Below are 21,369 nucleotides of genomic sequence, written 5' to 3' on the forward strand. Positions count from 1 at the left end.
TTTATCTGAGTAAAAGCTTCCACTAATAACACCACTGCAAATATACTGAAGGGGGACCTACAAAGTAATACATATGAATTAGAATTTAGAACATCTTGGAAAACAGAATTATGTTTTCAGAGTGTTTCTTTTTTAATGGTTATTTTACTCTGACTGGGATTGTAAATTTTTATTCTCTGTTGATCATAGAACATAGGTTGTAATTTACACATGCACCGAATATAAGGCACTGCTGAATCAAAAAAGGAAGTGTTTTGCTCCTCAATTGTAAAGAGGCAAGCTGCTTCAGCATGCTGGATGATGGTGTATCATGCTCCTTTCACTTAGAATTGGAAAAGACAAATCAAGGTTCTTGAAAGCAGAAGATGGTAGTATAACAATGTAACATGACACCTGACCTTCACCTAAATAAATGGGAATCTCTGTTGTAAGATGCTAATTTACATATAATTTTAAGTTTTTTAAACTGGAATAAAAGAATCACACATTGGCTTGTGTTGGAAGGAGTCATTGAAGACCATCTAGTCCAAATCCCCTGTCATGGGCAGAGACACCTTCCACTGGAGCAGGTTGCTCAAAGCTCCATCCAACCTGACCTTGAACACTTCCAAGGATGGGGCATCCACAACTTTCCTGGACTGCCTATTCCAGTGTCTCACCATCCTCATAGTGAATAATTTCTTCCTTATGTCCAATCTAAATCTACCCTCTTTCAGCTTAAAACCTTTGTCCCTTTCTTGTCATTACATGCTCTGGTAAATTGTTCAGTGCTTGCAAAATCTTTGAGAAAAATGGTGGTTACTTACCAGGATTTTTTCCTCTCCTAAGAAATCCTGTGCCCAAGAAAAGTGACCTATGACAGAGAAAACATGCTACTAAAGTTACTTATAATGAGTACGGTGAGTAACATACTAGATCAGGTTAATACTTGTGACAAACTGAAGACTACACTGATTTTAACTTGGCTATGACAACACAATGTGAGAATGTGTCCAATTACTGTTAAACCTTGCCTAAAATCATAGCTGTATGTAAAACATATATAAAACTTCATAAAGAGTAATGCAAATGTAACTACTTTTATTTCACTGTATTTTAAACCTCTCTGAAGATCTGTAAATAGCTTTTAAACCCAACTGAAGCAGGTGGTGTTGAATCTTGCAGTTTTGAGTTTAGTCATGGTACCTTAGGACAAGTCTACCCACAAGTTTATGGTGATGCACAGGATTAATTCAGATCCAGCTGTGGAACCTAGAAACCAAGCCAGAAACAGAGATGCTAATGGATTTTTTTGAGTTGATTGGTACATAACTAGCCATTGTTTTGGTGTACAGGTATGACATGTAAAACGTGTCTATATCCTGTAAGAAGATGTTGGGAGGGGAGAGAGCCAGGATAGCTTACCCATATTGATTGAAGGGATATTCCCTAAAAGAAAGGGGAGGTTGTGGGCGAGGAGGACAGAAATCCTGATTATGATGTTTGTCTTCTGGAGCAACTGCTATATGTACTGAAGCCCTATGTCTTGGGAAGTGGCTGGACATCACCTGCTGATGGGGAATAAAGCTTTTGTTTTCCTTTGCTTTTTGCTTTGTTAAATTGCCTTTATCTTGACCTGTGAGGTTTTTGTTTCCATTTTACTTCCCAGCCCCTTCCCCTTCCCTGTCCTGTTGCGAAGGAGAGTGATACATCAGCTTGGTAGGCACCTGGCATCCAGCTAGGATGAACCACCACACAGATGGAGAAAAGTGGGCAGAGATGTGAAATACACTGATACCACAGTGATACTGTGATTCCAAAAATCTGTGTTCCAAGGGATGCTGACATAATGGTATGCTGATAATGTCACCTCAGTGATAACTGCCTTGTGTCCTGCTCCATGTCACCCCATTTGCTTTCAGTCTGTGTGGCCTAGTCCTTACACACCTCTGGCTCAGTCTCTGTTTCCCTGGAAAATATTTTCTACATGGCGTTTTCCCTTGATAACAGGAAGGGAGAGGAACTGAGCTGAAATGGGTCGTTTCCTCTCTGCCTAACTAGTAGTGCCCAGCACAATGCCGGAACAGAGCAGCTATGCCTGTCTACCCTGAGGGGAATCCACCAGGCTCCAGGGTAGCCATGAGGAAGACAGCTGTAGTGTAACAAGAGCCGAAATAATCATGCACACTTTAAGCAGCTCCTAGAACAACTGTAGCATCAGCTGGTGACATGCAAGTAGATGTGGTCCATGCCAACCTCATGAATTTCAACAAGGCCAAGTGCAAGGTTCTGCACCTGGGTCAGAGCAATCCCAAGCACAAAGACAGGCTGGGCAGAGAACAGACTGAGAACAGCCCTGAGGAGAAAGACTTGGGGGTGTTGGTTGTTAAGTTCAACTTGAGTCAGGAATGTGTGCCAAGTGTGTCCTGGGCTGCATAGCCAGCAGTGTGGCCAGCAGGTTGAGAGAGGGGATTCTGCCCCTCTGCTCTCATGAGACCCTTCCTGGAGTACTGTGGCCAGTTCTGGAGCCCACAAGACAAGGACATAGACCTGCTGGTGCACAGGTCCAGAGGAGGGTCATGAAGATGATCAGATGGTTGGAGCACCTATTCTATGAAGACAGGCTGAGAGGGTTGGAGTTGATCAGCCTGGAGAAGAGAAGGCTCTTGGGGAGACCTTAGAGCGGCCTTCCAGTACCTGAAGGGGGCTCTACAGGAAAGCAGGGGACGGACATTTTACAAGGGCTTGTAGTGAGAGGACAAGGGTTAATGGATTAAAAATGGAAGAGGGGAGATGAAATTATTCACTGTGGGAGTGGGGAGACACTGGAAGAGGTTACGCAGGGACGTTTTGGATGTCCCATCCCTCGAAGTGTTCAAAGCCAGGTTGGATAGGGCTTTGTGTCATCTAGTGGGAGGTGTCCCTGCCCATGCAGGGGGTTTTGAACCTGATTATCTTTAAGGCACTATATTGGGAATGGAAATTGTCCACTCCCACCAACAGCCTTCCAGAATTGAAGTACTTCAATCTGAAAGATTTAATGGTGTCACAAATCAAGAAACTATAGGGAGACTGATCATTATCACTCAGATAATATCATCCCTCATACTGTGGGGCACTGTGTGATTCACATGCTGTCAGGACAACTTACTTTAGGTAGCTCTGCTTGATTGAGGGGTTAGACTAGATGACCTCCAGAGGTCCCTTCCAACCTCAGCTGTGCTGTGATTCTGTATGGTGGTTATGAAGCAACCTCCTTTAAGAGTAGTGAACATACAAATGTATAATACTCAGTAGTCTGATGGGGCAAAATGAGACACACATAGTAGAAGCAAGAGAAATGCATCCAGAATTTCATTTCTATAATACACATATTCTGTTGGTAACTCTTAACTGATAAAATTACCTCATGTGATTTGCTCTACTAATTACTGAAAAAATAACAATCATCAAGACAATATAAGGTCAGTTTTTCTTATAAAAAGATTTTGAGTAATTGACTGTATGTGTGCATATATATATAAATAGTACTCTGTAATGTGGAAAAATTAACCAGTAAATGACTTGTAGGGGTGAAGCTTGCTCTAGCTCAGCAGTCTTCACAATGAGCAGACCATTAGAGACAACAGATTCTGTAGTAATGCCACCAAATATTCATAACTGAATAGATTTTACTTCACATTTACACATCAGCAACTGTATATACAATTTAAAAAATCAGCCTTGCTGGAAAGAACTTGGTTGGAAATGTTCTATCCTAACTTGAGACACTGAGTATTAAAGCTATCACCCTCTTTGATAGCTACAGCCTCTAAAAGTGCCTGCTTCTTCTGCATGCTGCGAGATGACTCCAGTTCATACATTGTTGTCAAGTTGAAGAGAACACTCTCATGCAGGTAGTGTTTAGGGTCCTGCTGACCCATTCCTTCCAGTTGCCGCAGGGAATCCTTCAGTTTTCCCAGATAAAGAAGACAAACAGCAGCGTTGTTATTAGCCTAGAGAAAAAGAGATTGTAAATAAAAAAATAAATACGTTTGTGTGTGTATATGTATACACATATGTATTTGCAAGTGATGAGAGAAGGAAAAAACAAGAAGTCTAGCATCTGGAGTTACAACAGATTTACTATGTGCTAAGAATTACTATTTTGTGTGTGTGTGTGCATGAGAGTAACTAAAACACTATCATAAAATCCAATCCTCTTCTTATGTTACTTTCAATATTTATCCTGTGCCAGTAGGATCTGCTGAGTTCTAAGAGCTGAAAATCCAAAAGACAGAGTCTAAAAGTGAAATAAAAATAGTATAGGACATTAGTCAGTTAATTTTGAAAGTAAATTGAAACAGATTTCAAAAACAACATGAGGCTCTGAATGCTGTTATTTTCAGAGTTTGGTGTGTTTTTTTTTAAAATAACTTTACTGTGTCTTCATAAAAGTTTTTCTCTCTGGCTTACATACAGAAGATCCACATCAGAAAGAGGAAGAAACTGTCTCATCACAAAGGCATCTACAACTGACCTCAGCTAAATTCAGTAGATAGGGCAGTCTAAACACATCATAAATGATCATGTCAGTTTTCCACACAACACAGGTTTTATGAGTTACCGGACTACTCCAACAGTAAAAAGTCATACAACATGTTTAGCAGCAGCAACTTTCATACTTTCTGAAAGCTGGAGGTAAAGGAAGAACACAGCCTTTAAAAAAAAATTTTTTTTCTCTCTCTTCAAGAAACCTCACCGATCCCATGTGATTTGTAACACATACTATTTTATAGTGTGCAAAATAATTCAATTCATGTGCTGCTTAAACTCGGTTCCTTCAGTCTTTAAATGGCCTTGATCAGGCTGCTGGGGATCAGCTGTCTCAGCTCTTAGCAACACTGTTACATGACCACGCACTGAAGGTTGCCAAATGTAGAAAACCCACAAGTAAATAAACAGCTCTTCTCTTACCTCCTCTTGTGATTGGAATCCAAGATTCTGATATGCAATGTGTTAAAAATGTCGTGTTTAAAATTAAAATATCTCTTCAATGTTGTGTGAAATCAAGCTAATCTTATATATGTTGGCAGCTGCCATTTCTTTTTCTGACATGCACGTCTATGCTAAAAACAGTGAATGCAAAAGATCCTATAAAAGATCACATTTTGGAATTCCTACATGCATGCCAAAATATTCATGTTCTTCATGTAGACTTTTTTTCATTTCCCATCCCAATTTGTATCTTCTCTATACTATACACCTTTTGGCACACACACCACATCCAGTTTTTCTGTAAAGCTCTGAGCATACTCCGGGTACTAATTAAATCCAAGCACTTGGGAATAATTTAAGGGTTCATTATGAATGTAGCAATTGGGAGATTTACCACAGCATTTGATGAGTCGATCCTTAAAATTTCTGTGAAAAATCGATGAGCTTCTGCAAAATTATTTTGACCAAGGTGGAGAAACGCTCTAGAAAGTAAATGACATACGAATGAGTTCTTCTCAAAAATCCAAGGTGATAATGTATTTTTAAAAGAAAGGACATAATTTTTAATTTCTCCTGTTATATATGTGAGAGTTTTTGACATTTGCTCTTCATTACAACCAGCAAGGAGACACTGATACAGACAAATGGAATGACAACTTGAAGCGTTTGGCTATTACATATTCTGCCTACCAAAGAAACAGTCTTCATTTTGTTTTTATTAATTTAAATGGAGATACTCTCTTCCTGGAATTGTCTCTCTTCATGAAATTAGCCATACTATATAATTTTCAGAGCACTTTTGAATAGTATTTTCTAAATATATTAAGCCAATGTGCTATTGGTTACAAACCAAGTCCACTCATCAGGAAGCTGATTTTTCTACAATGTATTCCAGCTCTCTCTGAAACTACCAGGCAGTAACTTTACTAGCAGATCTGACTGTAGGTTAAGGGCCCAAAATAGTTATTTATTATTAAGTTATTGTTACTAAGTTATTGAAAAAGCAAAGTGAAAATATGCAATGTCTGGAAGAATGACAAAAAGCTTTGTAGAGTCAACTGAAGGATCACAATTTCAATCCAGGATAATATGACTGCACCAAGTAATACAGATCTCCTGGGTCTATATGCCATTCAGTCCCACTTATGACAGATGTAGTTACATAAAAAAGAGAAAGTGCATGGGATTGTCTCAAGGGTAGTTTAATGCTCACAACACATACTTTGCAAAACCGTATTTTTAAATTTCACTTAGCTATTAGATTCTCTACCTGTTCATTAAAACCATAATTTGGCTCTGTAGTCCATCCAGTTTTTGAGTCACTTTTTCAACATCTTCAAAATATTTTTCTGCGGTTTTTATGTCTCCAATCTAGACAGTAAAATCATAAGAAAGTTATTGCAATAAGAAGAAAAGAGATCCAGATTATCAGAGATCCTGATTATATCTGTTACAAAGGATAAGAACATGAAAACATATCACAGTCCATTATCTAACTGTTTGGCACCAAGCTAACTGGGTAACATCCGTTATAAAACACGGTACCTGAAGAGCCACATTAAGGTCCTGAAGAGACCCAAAAGCTTGAGCAACTTTATCTGAGGCAGTGTTTCTCAGCTGTGGGTTGTGGAGCATTCATGGATTGTAGGGCAGAGATGCCCCACATCCTCCTTTGGCTTTTTTGTTGTAAATGACTCCAAAGTTCATAAACTTAGCTAATATTGAGAAATGGTCAGAATTATTTCCGGTGTATCTGGGTGTTACTCTGCAGGAAATGAAGAGAGAAACTGCCCACAGGCAGAAGCTGTCAACAGGCAGGATAACTGGAATACAGTGGCCTGGTAGCGAGCACAGGACCCATACTTGCTTAACCCCTAGCTTACAGGTCATAGCCAGGGACCACAGGATGATTTCAGTGCATGAGAGCCAAACATGTCATAAAACAACTCCAATGCAAAGGGTCACTGACAGTGTCAGGGGAACAGTCCACTTGCAGATTGAAAAATACTGGTGAGTGCATCGTGCAGGCTGAAGGAATGCGGGATTTAAAAGCTGCGAGGGGAGGACAGTGAAGTGGATTCCTAGAAAGGAAGAGTACGTGTCCCATGCATTGCTATTTGAGATGAAAAAAAAAAATCTTTGAAGATGGGCCCTTTGGTAAATAAGTTACCAAGGTGTGTTTCATAGAAAGACACACTTTTGGTAAGGTTTCACAATACAGTGTCTAATTTCAAGCTGGAGAGATGGAAGAAGAAAACTTAGTACTGGGTAAAAGAAATCTGTCAAAATGAGTAAAACTACACTAGTTCAGGAGCATATGCTGTGAAAACCAGGCAACCCTCAGATGAGGAGATTCAGGGGGCCCTGGAGATCACCTGTTAGTTCAAGAACGGGATCAACATTATCAACAATGTTTGTGACAAATGTGTTGAAGTTCTTAGAGTAGGGTCCTTAGATGGGTAATATTCCACAGCCTACCTAGAAACTTATTCCTGAATTCTTACAAACCCATGGTATTAGAAAATACACTCTAATTCTATCTTGCTTCCCTTTTTACCCCAACTTTTTATGGTGTTCATAGTGGTCAGGGAGAACAGTAAAATTCCTCTTTTTTCACAGCCTTTTACATACTTGAAAATTTTTATTGCACTTTCTCCCGTGTTTCTTTTTCTAGAATTATAATCAATTTTCAAGCAAATCTGTGGTCACCCCTTTCTCACAGATGATTATTTCTAGATTCTCTGATCACTCTTGCTATTAATCTCTGAACTCTTTCTTGTTACTTCACATCCTCCCTGAGTGGCCGCTGACCAGCAGTAAGAATGAAAGGATTACTTTATGTTTCACATGTGAACATGAAGTTTGCTTTTATGTCCAAGTATTTTGGAAGTCCTATTTGTTTACCCATATGTAGTTGCTTACCCTTAGCCTAATTCCCTTCTACAGAACAGTGTCTAACCAGTTGTTTCCCATTTTATATTTGTGTATTACTCAGTCTTTAGTAGTATTTTGTCTTTGCCATTTGAATCACAGCCAATTTAACATTTCAGTTTCTCAACTTGTCAAGATTATTTTGCATTCCGATCTTGCCCTTCACAGTGTCTGTACAACTCTCAGCTTGGTAAATTTTACATGCATGATTCTAGTTTCATCATACAAGCACCTAACTGAAAAATATAAACACTGCAAACTCTAAAGGGATCCTTGTGGAAAAGACCATCTAGCAAATATTTCTAGTCTTCCAGTGCATGGCTTTTCCAGTATACTTTTTAGATACAGGAAACATCCATTTTAAGGTTAATCTAGATTTCTTCCCCATTTTTTTATGGGACTATCAAACTTTGTTTGCTAATGTACATGGATGTACAGGTGCCTTATATTTCCTAACTTTATCTAATATCACATGGTAGAACTTTTTTTTTGGTTTGACCACTGCCTCTATAACTTGATCCATGTCCTATAAAAACAGCTGTAGTTTTAAATGCAACAATTCTTCACTAAGTTGCTGTCAACAGCAATTTAGCTAGCAGATTTAGAATAAAATGCATACCTGAAGGAAAATCCTTCCAATTCCACTCAACAGCTGAGGTTCTTGCTGTGGGTAGTATTTGATGACAGTGTGATAAGCATCTACAGCAAGCACATAGTCCTAAGGGATGAAAAGCACATGACCAGATATTTAAGCTCAGCATTCTTCAGCCCTTACGTTGCCTTCTTTTTAAATACATGTGAAAGCAGAATTAAAGTAATTACAAGTTATCAGTGGGACAGAATTTCTACCTATCACTGCAGACACTAGTAGCTGACTATGTTGATATTTTCTCAGTTATACTGGAACTGCATACACAGGGGGTCTTGCTTTTTTTTTTTTCCAAATGGATCATATTCTATTTGTAGCTAAATGCCAAGAACAAAAAATCTGAACATTTACTCTTCAGCTAAGATTATTATTTAGGATGAAAGTAAAAAGTCTTCTGTGTGCCAGGGGCATACATACTTCAGAAGTGTTTCATGTATGTATACATACATGTTTCTAATGTATGTATAATTTACATGGTTTAACAAACCCTGTTCCAAAGCTTCGGGAACTGCTTGTGTACGTGCTCTTAACTTGTGAAAAACATAATGCATCAGAAGCTGCAGTTCATGCACATTTTCAGATGACCAACTAGCACAACTGCCAAGGGAAACTAGACCTTTTCTATCCCTCCACCCAAACCTTTGTTCCCTTCTACCAAACTGTTTAAAAGGAAAATGAGCGGGTAATGTAAATAAAAAGCGGATTTGGGCTAAAACAAAGTGTGGTGTGGGCTGCTTCTGAACTCCAGGAAGCTTCACAAGTGACCCCACACACACTCATCTGCCCAAACATCATGTTGGCAAGTAGCAGCTCTGAGATATGCCTGCTCAAGATGCAGTGCAACCATACCCTCTACAGAATACCCAGTGACAGAGGATTAAACAAAATCATGGTCCCACTTCCCACAGGAAAAAATGCCCATGTGACTGGTTACTGCAGTCTGGCTGTTCCATGCAGCCCAGCAGTGATGCAAAGATCTAGGCACTAAATGACTTTTTACAGTGTGGCTACCGGGTCTCTGGCAGGCACACCTGAGAAACTCTGCAAGCACTCTCTGCTGGCTGGAAGATGAGGTAGGTACATTCACGGGGCACAGGGTAACACTAACCTCAGCTATAGCTTCTTGGAGCAATTCAGAGCAGAGGCAGAGAAAGTAAACATTTTCTTATAAAAGCCAGGCATATGCAAAGACAGAAGATTCTGTGCTGTACTAACCCAGTGATTCCTGATAGTCCTGCACTTCAACTTAATGGAAGAATTTGTGGTGGGTGTTAGGAAGCAAAATACATCAAAGAAGAATCTTTCAAAACTGCACAGACATTTTAGGATACTCTTTACCCTACCATTTTTCTTTGTAAAATTATAGTACTCATTTAACTTGTCCCTAATGTAATCGTAGCTACTGGTAAAGGTACTTTTTCTTCATCTTCTGCTTAGTCTGAGGAGGCAATGTGCCAGAGGTGCAATGAATTTTTTTTCCTGAGGTCACAACTAAAATGATTGAACCCTACTTGACCCATGCACTAGGTCACTATTTGGAACATACTAATTGTTTCATACACACATAAAAAAATATCAAGAGAACTCTTTGGAGGCTGATCTGTGTGAAAGAGAAATTACATGGCCTGCAGGACCTTTCTTTTACAAACAACTCATATTCTGTGGGTAAAATGATTAATTCTGAAGAATGAATTATTAACATTTAAAGTTTATTCCAATTTTCATGTGCCATGCCATGTTCATGCTTATTATTGGTAATGGAAAGAGTTCAGAGCAAAGACAACAGGCCATATATGTAAAAATATATTTAAATTTTGATTTATTTAACATTCAGAACTCAAATGTGATGAAATTTATGCTACCAGAATTTTTCATAAAGTTCCATTTTCACTGTAACATCTCTCACTACAGGACTTCACTGATCATGGAGTCCCACAGTGTTAGTCATAAAAAACTTGGAACAGGAACCCTCTGAACTGCCTCAGTAGAGGAACCCCAGCCACGCTTCTTGCGGCTATTAATACCTGCAAGAGTGTCACTTACAAAATCTAAAGGACTGCCTATAACTGTGAATTTTATCCCTTTAAACATAAAATGTGCTCACTGGAGAAACTGTTTTATTATATCCAATTTTAGCTTTTTTGCTCAATGTTTTCCATTCTGTGGTCTAAAGCTGCCCCTTAACCAGTGCGCACACTAAGACTTAGACTACACAAGGATGTGCAGCACAACCATGAAGGAGGGGAGGTGTTACAGTCACATCCCCAAACTGGTGGATAAACAAATCCCAGGAGATCATGCAGTTAAAACTGACAGAAAAGTGTTTCTGTCAGCTCAGTTAACAGCTTAGCATGATCTGACAGCAAAGAAGTCTCGGCCAGAAGAAGCTGCACCAGAGGGCACTGTTTGCACAATGATAACACCACAGGCTGCCCTAGTGTAGTTGGTAGCCAGCCTTGGAAGGAAGCAGCCAAGTAGTGTCTTGGACGTCCATGTTGTTGGGGTTTCATGGAATTGGCCTTATCAGGCAAACAAATCTTCATTCCCCTGTGCATTCCTATCAAGTCACCGTACATCACTGTATGTGTTATAACTAGGAGTATGTAAAACGTCCCTAATGGCTTGAAGAAAGGAAACATTACACCCATTTTGAAAAAGGATATAAAGGAGGACCCTGGCAACTACTGACCTGTCAGCTACACCTCTGTGCCTGGGGAGATCATGGAACAGATCCTCCTAGAAGACATGATAATGCACATAAAGCACGCGGAGGTGATTCAGGACAACCAGCATGGCTTTACCAGGTGAAATTCCCGCCTGACCAACATTACAGCTTACAATGGAGTGACTGCATCAGTGGACAAGGGAAGACCTATAGATGTCATCTACCTGGACTTCTGCAAGGCCTTTGACATGGTCCCCCACAACATCTTTCTCTCTAAGTTGAAAAGATATGGGTTTGATGGGTGGACTGCTCAGTGGATAATAAATTTGCTGGATGGTCACATCCAGAGCATAATGGTCAATGGCTTGATGTCCAGATGGAAAATGGTGACAAGTGGTGTCCCTCAGGGGTCCGTACTGGGACCAGTACTGTTTAATTGACAGTGGCATTGAGAGCACCCTCAGCAAGTTTGCTGATCACACCAAGATGGGTGGTGTGTCAAGGGATGTGCCTGAGGGATGGGACGCCATCCCAAGTGACCTGTACAAGCTGGAAAAGTGGGCCCAGGTGAACCTCACCTGGTTCACCTCTCATGAGGTTCTACAAGACCAAGTGCAGGGTCCCTCACCTGGGCCAGGCAACAAAAGATATGAATACAGGCTAGGGGAAGATATGCTAGAGAGCAGCCCTGTGGAAAAAGACCTAGGGGTACTAATGGATCAAAAGCTGGACATGTGTCACCAATGTGCAATTGCAGCCCAGAAGGCCAACTGCATCCTGGGCTGCATCAAAATAAGTGTGGCCAGCTGATCAAGAGAGATGATTCTGCCCCTCTGCTCTGCCCTGGTGAGACCTCACCTGGAGTACTGTGTCCAGCCCTGGAGCCCCCAGCCCAAGAAGGATGTAGACCTGTTGGAGCATGTCTAGAGGAGTGCAATGAAAATAAACAGGGGGCTTGAGCACCTCTCTTATGAAGACAGGCTGAGGGAGTTGGAGTTGTTCAATCTGTAGAAGAGAAGACTCCAGGGAGACCATACAGCAACATTCCAATATCTGAAAGTTGCCTCTAAGAAGGCTGGGGAAGAGCTGTTCACTAGGGCTTGTAACGAGAGGACAAGAGGTAATAGTTTCAAGGTAGAGAGGCGCAGATTTAAGTTGGACATTAGGAAAAAGTTCTTTAATATGAGGGTGGTAGATCACTGGAACAGGTCGCCTAGGGAGGTGGTGGGGCCCCATCCCTGGAGACATTCAAGGTCAGCAATCTGGTCTATTTGGAGATGTCGCTGCTTATTGTAGGGGGGTTGGACTAGATGACCTTGATAGGTTCCTTCCAACCCAAAATATTCTATGATTCACACCTCCTAAAAAGAGACAGTAGAGGTGAAGCGTTAGGAGTCTATGCACTTTATTTGTGGATAGGGCACCTGTTCCAACGCAAGGGCACAGCACTCAGCATCTGTGTTTATGCACCCCATGCCTTGAAGTACCTATTGCAGGCATGGGACCCACTTCTTCCAGAAGATCACAAGAGATTAAGTTATGTGTGTCCAAAGCCACCTCTAAGCATAGGCAAGGATGGCCCCAGGGTGAAACTGTAAAACATTATCACAATATTGAGGCTTGCTTCTCAATACATCATTTTGTACTTACTTCAGGATCCCACAGTGCCTTTTATATGCATTTATTCTTCCTCCCCAACCCCCCATCACAAAAGCAGTAGCAGATTTCTAGAGTATCTTACATGTGCTACAGAATGATACTATTCCATAGTAAGTTATAAAAGCATCTGATGTGACAGTTCCTCCTGAAGTAGATGAGATTTGATCTCATTTACTAAAATTTACTTTGTTATAATTCCCAGCTTTGCTAATGTGACATAGTACAAGAAAACATGTCTGAGAGAACGATAAATAGACATCCTACCAGAGGAGCAAAGCCTTGGTTGATACAAGTTGTGGTTGTGAGAAGTAAAACACATTAGGTACTGCTAGTAAAAAATTCAATTGCTACAGCTTGTAATGTTAAGACTTAAAGGTGGGGCTGATGTATTGTCATGGCCTTTCTAAAGACTGCAAGCCTTCAGATTTTCCACATCTTGTAAAAAAATCCCAAAAGTAGCACGGAAGTTACACAGTTCCAGATATGAATGAGAGCTGGCCTTTTGTTTTATAATTAAAAAATCTCTTTTATTATGGAAGTTTGTAGCTAACATGAAATATACTCATCAAAAATAGTAGTAGTAAGCCATTGGATCTACTTGCACAAAAATGGCAAGTAGTTTTTTTTTTCTTTGATGCACTGCAGTGTAACTGTAATTCCCTTTTGGTCACTGCATTGTATGTTTTTGTATTTCAGTCATCACCATCTTAAGTATTTAAAATATTATTTAGGAGACATTTAGAAATAACCATAAGTGACCATGATGTGTAGAATGCTGAAAGTAGGTTCAATAAACCATAGACTAAAAATAAGCTTTAGTTATATGAAGTCTGTAGTTCATAAACACTGTATTTTGGGAAGTGAGGACAAGGATAACTTATCCTTCCTTTCTATCTAGTGCACTTGTGGAAGGGTTATGAAAGCAGAGATTCACAGTGTCATGAATCCAAAGAGCAGTATTGCAGCACAGCTAGGCAAAAGACTCGATGATTCATGCAGTCTTTCTCCTTTAAATCATAGAGAACCCAAGTCCTCAGGCATCAGTTCCTTGCGTCACCAGCAGAAGCTGTTAGCTCCTTCTTTGTACAGTTTTAATTGTATTAGACCCAAATCAAAATCAATCCTCATGCTTTTCTTTTTATAAAGGGAGAGTTGTACAAAAGCTAAGACAACACTGAAAAAATTCTAAAAAGTGAAAAACATGCCTTTAATTAGAGTGCATTTACAACATATACGGAAAGTACTTAATAGTTTATTCCTCAGAGGGGTAAAAGTCTGGTAAGGTAATGTCAAAAGTGATTTTTAGCTCAGATGAAAAGAACTTTAAAAGTTTGCAAGATACTTCCATGGTAATTTAATAAAATGACAGACATTCTGCAATTAGATTGCTGAAATGAAGCAATGCACACAATCAGCTGCATTTTAAAATAATATTTCCTCAGGCTGGTATATTCAGGGTACACTTTCCTAGTGCCTTAAGCCCACAGTTCTCGTAAGCAAAAGCCTACCGTGACATATGTTAGGTGTTCTCCCCTTCTCTTCCTGCTGTATTTCTACCTCATCCCTTAAATTGCCCCTTCTTTGCATGAAATGGGAAAAAATGATTCAGTTGACACAACTGAGATCCACCATTTCTTTGGTTTTCTCACTTGGTTAAGTTCAATAGTGGAGCACGGGAAGAAGCCAGAAAATATTTAACAAAGGCTGTGTTGAAAAAAGGGTATGAATAGGTAAAGACTGTATAGTAAGATTGCCTTAAGCTGCTACTGAACTGGATCATCAGTCACACAAATAAAGGGACACAGCAGACAGAATTCAGTACCTATGGAAGATGGTCCCAGGGTAAGGAAGATGTGTCATTAATCTCCTTTACATTTTACCTGTATTCCATTACAGGTTTCCTGCACAAATCTGGGTTAATCACTTCTTTGCACCTCACTCGCTACCTCCAAAACAATATACCCCTCCATACAAATAATTTAATGGGATGTTTTGCTATGAAACTCATGAGGCCATATTTAAAAAGACAAAAATAATTGTGCTACATAAACGGAATTCCTTGAATCAGATAAGTAATGCAGAAGAGATACAACATGAAATAAACCTAATTAGAGTTCAGGATAACTCAAGCAGATGTAAATAATTTTAGGCCCAACATAAAATCAAAGAGGGTTTTTTTTTGTTTTGTTCGTTGGTTTTTTTTTAAGAGTCAATCCTGACAAGATTGTTTTGTTTTAAATATTACTCAAGTAATTTGGCCAAAGAAAGAAGTTAGTAAAAATAAAAGAATAAGTTTTCATTTTTTAAATGCCAGTGTCACATAGTTTTACTTTAATAAATGATTATTATTACTTTGCTAATAGCACAAGCTATTCCATTAACCTGACAGTACTTGATGATCAAATATGACCATATTGCAATATTGTAAATGTTCACTAGATGGCAATAGAAGGCACTGGCTTGGAGAATGAAATAGTTGTGTTTTTTTTTAATTACATACACTTGAAATACTTGAATAAAAACAAATGCAGTTTTAAAAGTGTATTACACAACAGCAAATAATATTATATATTATAACTATGTTGAACTGTTCAATTAATATAATTGTTCATAGGACAATTAACAAAAGTGTGTTTAAAAATTATTTGAAGAAACAGTTTCATACTGAATACTGTAGAAGGTGAAGAAGATTACTATAGCATTGCTGCATGTTAGAATGGTCTTGAAATTATTAAATTTATAAATAACCAATATCATTTTCTTACAGAAGATTTGTCACATAAGTGCAAAAATGAACTTCATTTATTACTCAGTTATACTACTACTGTTAGACCTGCAACACAACAAAGTTTGAAAAGTATTTCTTAAAACCTCTCTACTTCTCCATATAGGGATATTTCTGAAAGCTGAGAGACTCAATTACTCCATAGCCAATGCACTGAAACACAAATTTCAGCTGTAAGTACGCATGAACAAGCAGTTGTGGGTAATCTGGAAGTTGTTATGGAACCATAAATTTCTAACTTAACAGCTGTGAGATAGGCCCTAAATACAATCGGAATTAAGAAGTATCTGAGCTTCAGAATTTTTGAAGCACAATTTCCAAAAAAGTTGGTAATCAGTATTCACAAATATATTTCTATTACCAGAAGAAAACAACACTAACAGGACCAAAGCAGAAGAAAGTTGAGAACTATGCATGAGAATGGATTTGTGTGTACATGAGAAGTGAAACACTGAAAGTGTTAAAAACAATTCACAGTTAAAAGCAAAGTGAACTTCTTGAAAAGCTATATTACCAGCATTTTCTTATTTATATATTATACTTAGTTTGGGAAGGCAACTCACACTTTTCTCCATCTGCTTTTTGGAAAAGAAAGTTCCTTAAGAATTGAACTATGTCAAGCACCTACTTCAAAATACAAAACTTACTAATTGGTAAAAACACCTCATGGTTTAATGGACAATTATTTCAAGACAGAAACGTTCTGATTGCAATATCATTATGAACATGAATTTCTGTTTTCCCTGATTCTCATAAGGATATTCCATTTCATATGAAGTAGTATTTGGTTAAGTGGATCTAACTAAAAAATTAATGTTTTTTGAGGTATCGTAATACTAAGAATGGAGCCCCGTTGGGGAAGTAGCTTAGTAAACATCAGAGAGTCAGGTTTGGCATGACCATGACCTTGGGCAATCAAAGAGCAGGGAGCAAGGAGTGCAAATCTTGGCCTCTGGAGATTATACTGCTGACAGCTCTGCTCCAGGCTGCTGCTGCTAATTGATTTGTGAAGTACAGCTAAGCTCAGATAACAGCAGTTTGTTGCAAGCTCAGAATGGCGACATCCATATTTTCCTGACCATGAGGTGAAAGTCAGAAGTTTTATTTCTACTTCCTTAACACAAGGTAAGAGCGTTGCACCAAATGGAGTAGGATTGCTTAGAGGGAAACATGTAAAGGGGAAACATGGGGGCAAAAAACCCCAAACAACAGTGGAAGTCAGTTACTTTTACTTCTATTCCTTTCTCTTCCCTTCCTATCTATTACTGAGGATTTAACTTGAAAGAAGATATCCTACAACTGAGATAAGCTGACAAGGGAGGATGTATTTAGATGTTCCAGATCTTGATCATATACAAAGGCTACAGTATTATTAATGCTCACAAATAGAATAACATTCCTCGTACACAGTTTGAAAAAGATAGAGCACAGAATTGCTTTTAATTACAGCATTAAGTGTTTGAAAAATTCAATTTAAAAATGCAAATTCTGTATTGTTATTGCATATTCTCTAGGATGATTTGGGAAGAAATAAGTACAGATACATTCCCAAATAATATTACTGCAAATGGTTACCTATTAGATAAGACATTATTAAATCTAATTAATCCTTCACTAAGCAAAACCTCCATATACAGTTAGGTAAGTTTTTCCTTATCTATGCACCAGTAATTCTCCTGCATTTTCTCTAATGTTCTATTCTGGAATATACGGTACCTCTGCAGTTGCTGCCACCCACGTACCTTCATCATTAGCAGACAGTTTGCCATGGAGTACATCACCCGGCCCAGACGTGACCTCCACAGCTGAACAGAGGCTGCAAAGTAAGAGCAGATTGTGAATTTACACAAATAAAGTAGAGGTTCTTTCTTGCCATCAATTATTGGTCCTATGAATTACAATTTTGAAAGATCCCCCTTGTTAACATCACTGGGTTTTAGCCTAGAATTTTTAATTCTCAGCCATCCTGCACCATCAGACAGAAAATTCTGCATCTCTGAGGGAACTGCTCAAGCGGCTCTGGGGACCATACACAATAGAACAACACAGAGCAATAGACAGCCACTCAGCTTTGAGCTCAGGCCAAATATTAAACGCTGAAAGAAGCCAGGCATTTTCTAATATCAGAACAAAAGGTGCATAAAATGATTCAAGCGATAATGAGCATCAGTTTAAAAACATGTAATCTACGGCATTAAATGTGATAAACTCAAAAATCAAACACAGCTAAAATGTCATTTCAGAGCCAAAACATGCAGGGTGAGAACTGTTTGAGTCTGGGACTGTTTGTGCTTGCCTCTGGCTTAGAGATATGCTGGAAAAATCTGCCAAGCCTGTCTGCTTTCCCCATGCTCCTGGAGCTTGCAGGCATTAAAAGCTGCAGTGGCAGATTGCTCTCTCTTGCTTTGCAGACAGACTCCTGATGTTGTAAGAGAATGGTTCCCATAGATTCTTACTTTCTCTTGTGTTACAATAGCATAGATCTGTGCTAGAAATAGTCCCCTAATCCTCAAAAATAAACAATTAGGAGTATTACTTTAGTATACTTGGAAAATAAATCTCAGTCAAGGTCACTGTAATGAGTTCAGAAGGGGGGAGAAAATGCTGAAGATGCTAATTCAATGAGATTCTGATAATGGAGCCCACTTATTTGTATCAATAATGTAGTCTCTGATGAAAGCATGCCAGGTCACATATATAATTCTTTCAGTACACATAAACACCATTACAAATAAGAAGAGAGCTTGGTGAAATGCCTACTCTCATTCTGAAAACCTCCTTCAATTCTCTGCAACAACAAAACAAAACAAAAAAACAACCCACGAATATTCCCAAATTTTCTTTGTCAAAAGAGGAGCCAAGACTGAATCCAATATTTTATCTACTGTACCTTAAAATTATACATTACTCCTAGCTTTTGTTTTAAATATACCCCTTTGACCACATATCCCTGCTGCTATTAACGCAGAGGATGATATAAACCATGATACGTTTATTTTTTTCTTTCCTTGTAGGTGTCCGTAAAACCTGGAAAAAATTAAATAACTCTCCTGTAATATTTATGTTAATTTATCCTTTTTGCATGTCCTCACAGTTTGCTTTCATGGTAACCATGTTCAGCTTTTTAGGACTTAGGTGACAGCAAATCAGATGTTTGTTCCTGCAGTGGAGACATCCAGATTTCCTGTTAACAATCCAATAGCACCAGCTACGGTCCTCTAAAAGGACTGCAAAGCAGACAGACCACATGTTTTCAGACTGTGCTATAAACTGAAAAGGAACCTGATCTGGAAACTGCATAGCCCTGCGGGATGAAGCTTCTTAGAACTGCTAGAAAAGGATTGAAGAAAATCTGCAAAGCAGTAAACAATGTTGAAAACCAACAGATGATCATTTTATGTTACTGAAATGCCTGAAACCTACTCTGCAGGTCCACGCAGCCGTGTTTCCCCTTGTCTAGGCATTTGTTCTTCCTTGTTATTTATCAGGTACTCTGTACTCCACAGTGCCATTCATTTCAACAGGAGCTCTGTGCACTGAGAAATTACAAAACTGGCATCTCACAGAATGCATTATCAGGCAAGTGGTGCAATGCTAAACGTCTCTGTTGAAAAACTGGCAAATGAGGTGCACTGTTCCAGACTAGATGGAGAGATGTGTGTGATAAGTCGATTGGTGTGGCACCTTCTCACACCAGCAAAAAGGAAATTGCATGCAAAACGTAATCCCCATAATGAATTAAGGCTGTCTTCACACAAAGTTAATAAGGTTTGCTTCAGCTACTCTCACATGAAAAAAACCCATTATCAGCCTCCTGGAGCTCCAAATGCAGCAAAGCAGCAGCCAGGGAGCAGACCTGGCTGACCTCAACAGACAATAGCAGCCAACAGTCTCTGCAAAGGTCCCAGGAGCTTTTTGGCAGTCTTAAACCTACAGGCAGCTGCACAGTAGACATATAAAGATCTCTCCAAATTTTCAGCAGCCTTGCCCCTTGGTAACCACTAGCTGCTGCTTTTCTAACTAGGCCTCCTCCTGAGCCAAGTTGAGCTCTAAAGCAGCAGTAGAGAGGAAAAGCAAGGAGTCAGAAACACGCAAGTGAGGCAGACTGCAGGATGCAAGATTATGACACAGCTAGGAACAAGTCCTTGTACCTAGAAGGGGAATTCAGTGTTGTGATTTTAAATGAGTAAAAAGGAAAAGAATGTGGAGATAATAAGGACCAAAAAGAGGGCAGAAAAGGAATAAGGGAAAAGTAGGTAGGAGAACAAAGGCAAAAAGAATAGTAGATACAAGAAGAGAACAGAAACTCTTTGAGTGCTGTAGATAAATCTTCAATATCAGATTATTAGTCTTCTTCCTAAACCCTTTGGAGAAGAGTAGTCAATGTACCCATTTTGATATATTTGCAAATGCCTTTATGATACATGCTGCTCACATGTGTGTTCACTTTGTTAGGGCAGATCTAGATGACATATTAAGCCAAGTAAAATAACACATTTAGGCTGCTTTACATCCAGTCAATTTGAAGACCAGGCAGAAGAGCTCAAATAGGTCTGCACCCTTCCATATACACACTGTTCTAGGAAATTGTTTATAGTATTTTTTTTAACTCTGCTAAAAATTGTACTCGGCCTCTTTGTGTCTCAGAATTCTACTTCCCACAGGCTCCTGGTGAACGTTATCCTAGAAATAAGTTGATAAGATATCCTTAGACTGTTAGTTGAAGCTGGCAGGTTTTTATTTTCTTGGTGTGACGTTTTCAACTTCTTAGGCACCATAAATGGTTCATATAATCCCTAATGACATTTAAAATGTCACCTTTTGTCCAATTTTTAAGCATACTTATGGCGTCATTAGTATAAATTCTGTTGTTCTGTTTGTTTGTTAAAAAAAAAAAAAAGGTTGGACACCGGATTTGTTCTGATGACCCATTTTTATGCAGTAAGGTATCCTACACTATTGAAGTTAAACAACTAAGAGAAAAGGAACAAGAAAAAAAACATAATTGCATATAAAATAATGAAAACAACAATGTAGATGAATATGATCTAAATCTTACTCTAAAAACTGACTTAGGTACTTCAGAAGTCTAAGTACCATGCAGCTATGTGAGATTCAGCCATCTGCGTAGCAGCATCCTAGGCCAGTGTAAGTCTTGTATGGCGACAGTTTGATGTAAAGAAGTTTAATGGCTTTCAGACAGGAGGACCAAGCCAGTCAGCCAACACTTAATAAGAAAACATCCATCTAGCTGCAACAGCAATACACTTATATATTCTTTATTAAAGGATAGTAGCCATTTTCTTTGTTTCTTCTAAGTAGGAAAAAAATTGATTTAGTGCATCAGTTTGATCAAAGGCAAAACTGTGAAATTAATTCTAGGAAATAAAAGTACAAAGTGTCTCATTTCAGAGGCTGAGTCGGCTATGAGATTACAAAAATACTCTTTTAACAACTCTGGGGCAGTCTTGTGAAAACTTCTGGCATATTTAGGCTAGCGATAAAAACACACTGTCTATGAAAAAATGTTTAAAGAACACCTACCTTGTCTGTTCTCCTGTGTAATGTTAGTCATACTTCCATCTTCAGCTAAGCCTTGCTCCAAATTTTCTAATATCTGTAGTAAATATTTTAAAGTAACCAACATAAGTTTAAGTGGCACTATATATTAAATGCAAACTATCTGCAATTGACAGTCTCTATAAAAACCAATTCAGGCAGGAA

The 21,369-nt window shown here is 38.8% G+C and overlaps 1 protein-coding gene across 1 annotated transcript in view; it reads right to left on the reverse strand.

The window, feature by feature from the left end:
- Positions 1–3,632: 3,632 nt before the first annotated feature.
- Positions 3,633–21,369, reverse strand: part of TRAPPC12 (trafficking protein particle complex 12) — a 54,320-nt gene continuing 36,583 nt past the window's right edge. Inside the window, exons 6-11 of the mRNA XM_009999166.1 lie at positions 21,190–21,262; positions 17,388–17,461; positions 8,507–8,605; positions 6,227–6,327; positions 5,351–5,438; positions 3,633–3,974 (exon numbers count right to left, since the gene is read on the reverse strand). Of these exons, the coding sequence (XP_009997468.1) occupies positions 3,732–3,974; positions 5,351–5,438; positions 6,227–6,327; positions 8,507–8,605; positions 17,388–17,461; positions 21,190–21,262 (678 nt within the window). The 3' untranslated portion in view covers positions 3,633–3,731. The remainder of the gene's footprint in view (positions 3,975–5,350; positions 5,439–6,226; positions 6,328–8,506; positions 8,606–17,387; positions 17,462–21,189; positions 21,263–21,369) is intronic.

Source organism: Chaetura pelagica, unplaced genomic scaffold (genome assembly GCF_000747805.2).
Source record: "Chaetura pelagica isolate M959 unplaced genomic scaffold, ChaPel_1.0 scaffold90, whole genome shotgun sequence".
Lineage (NCBI taxonomy): Eukaryota > Metazoa > Chordata > Aves > Apodiformes > Apodidae > Chaetura > Chaetura pelagica.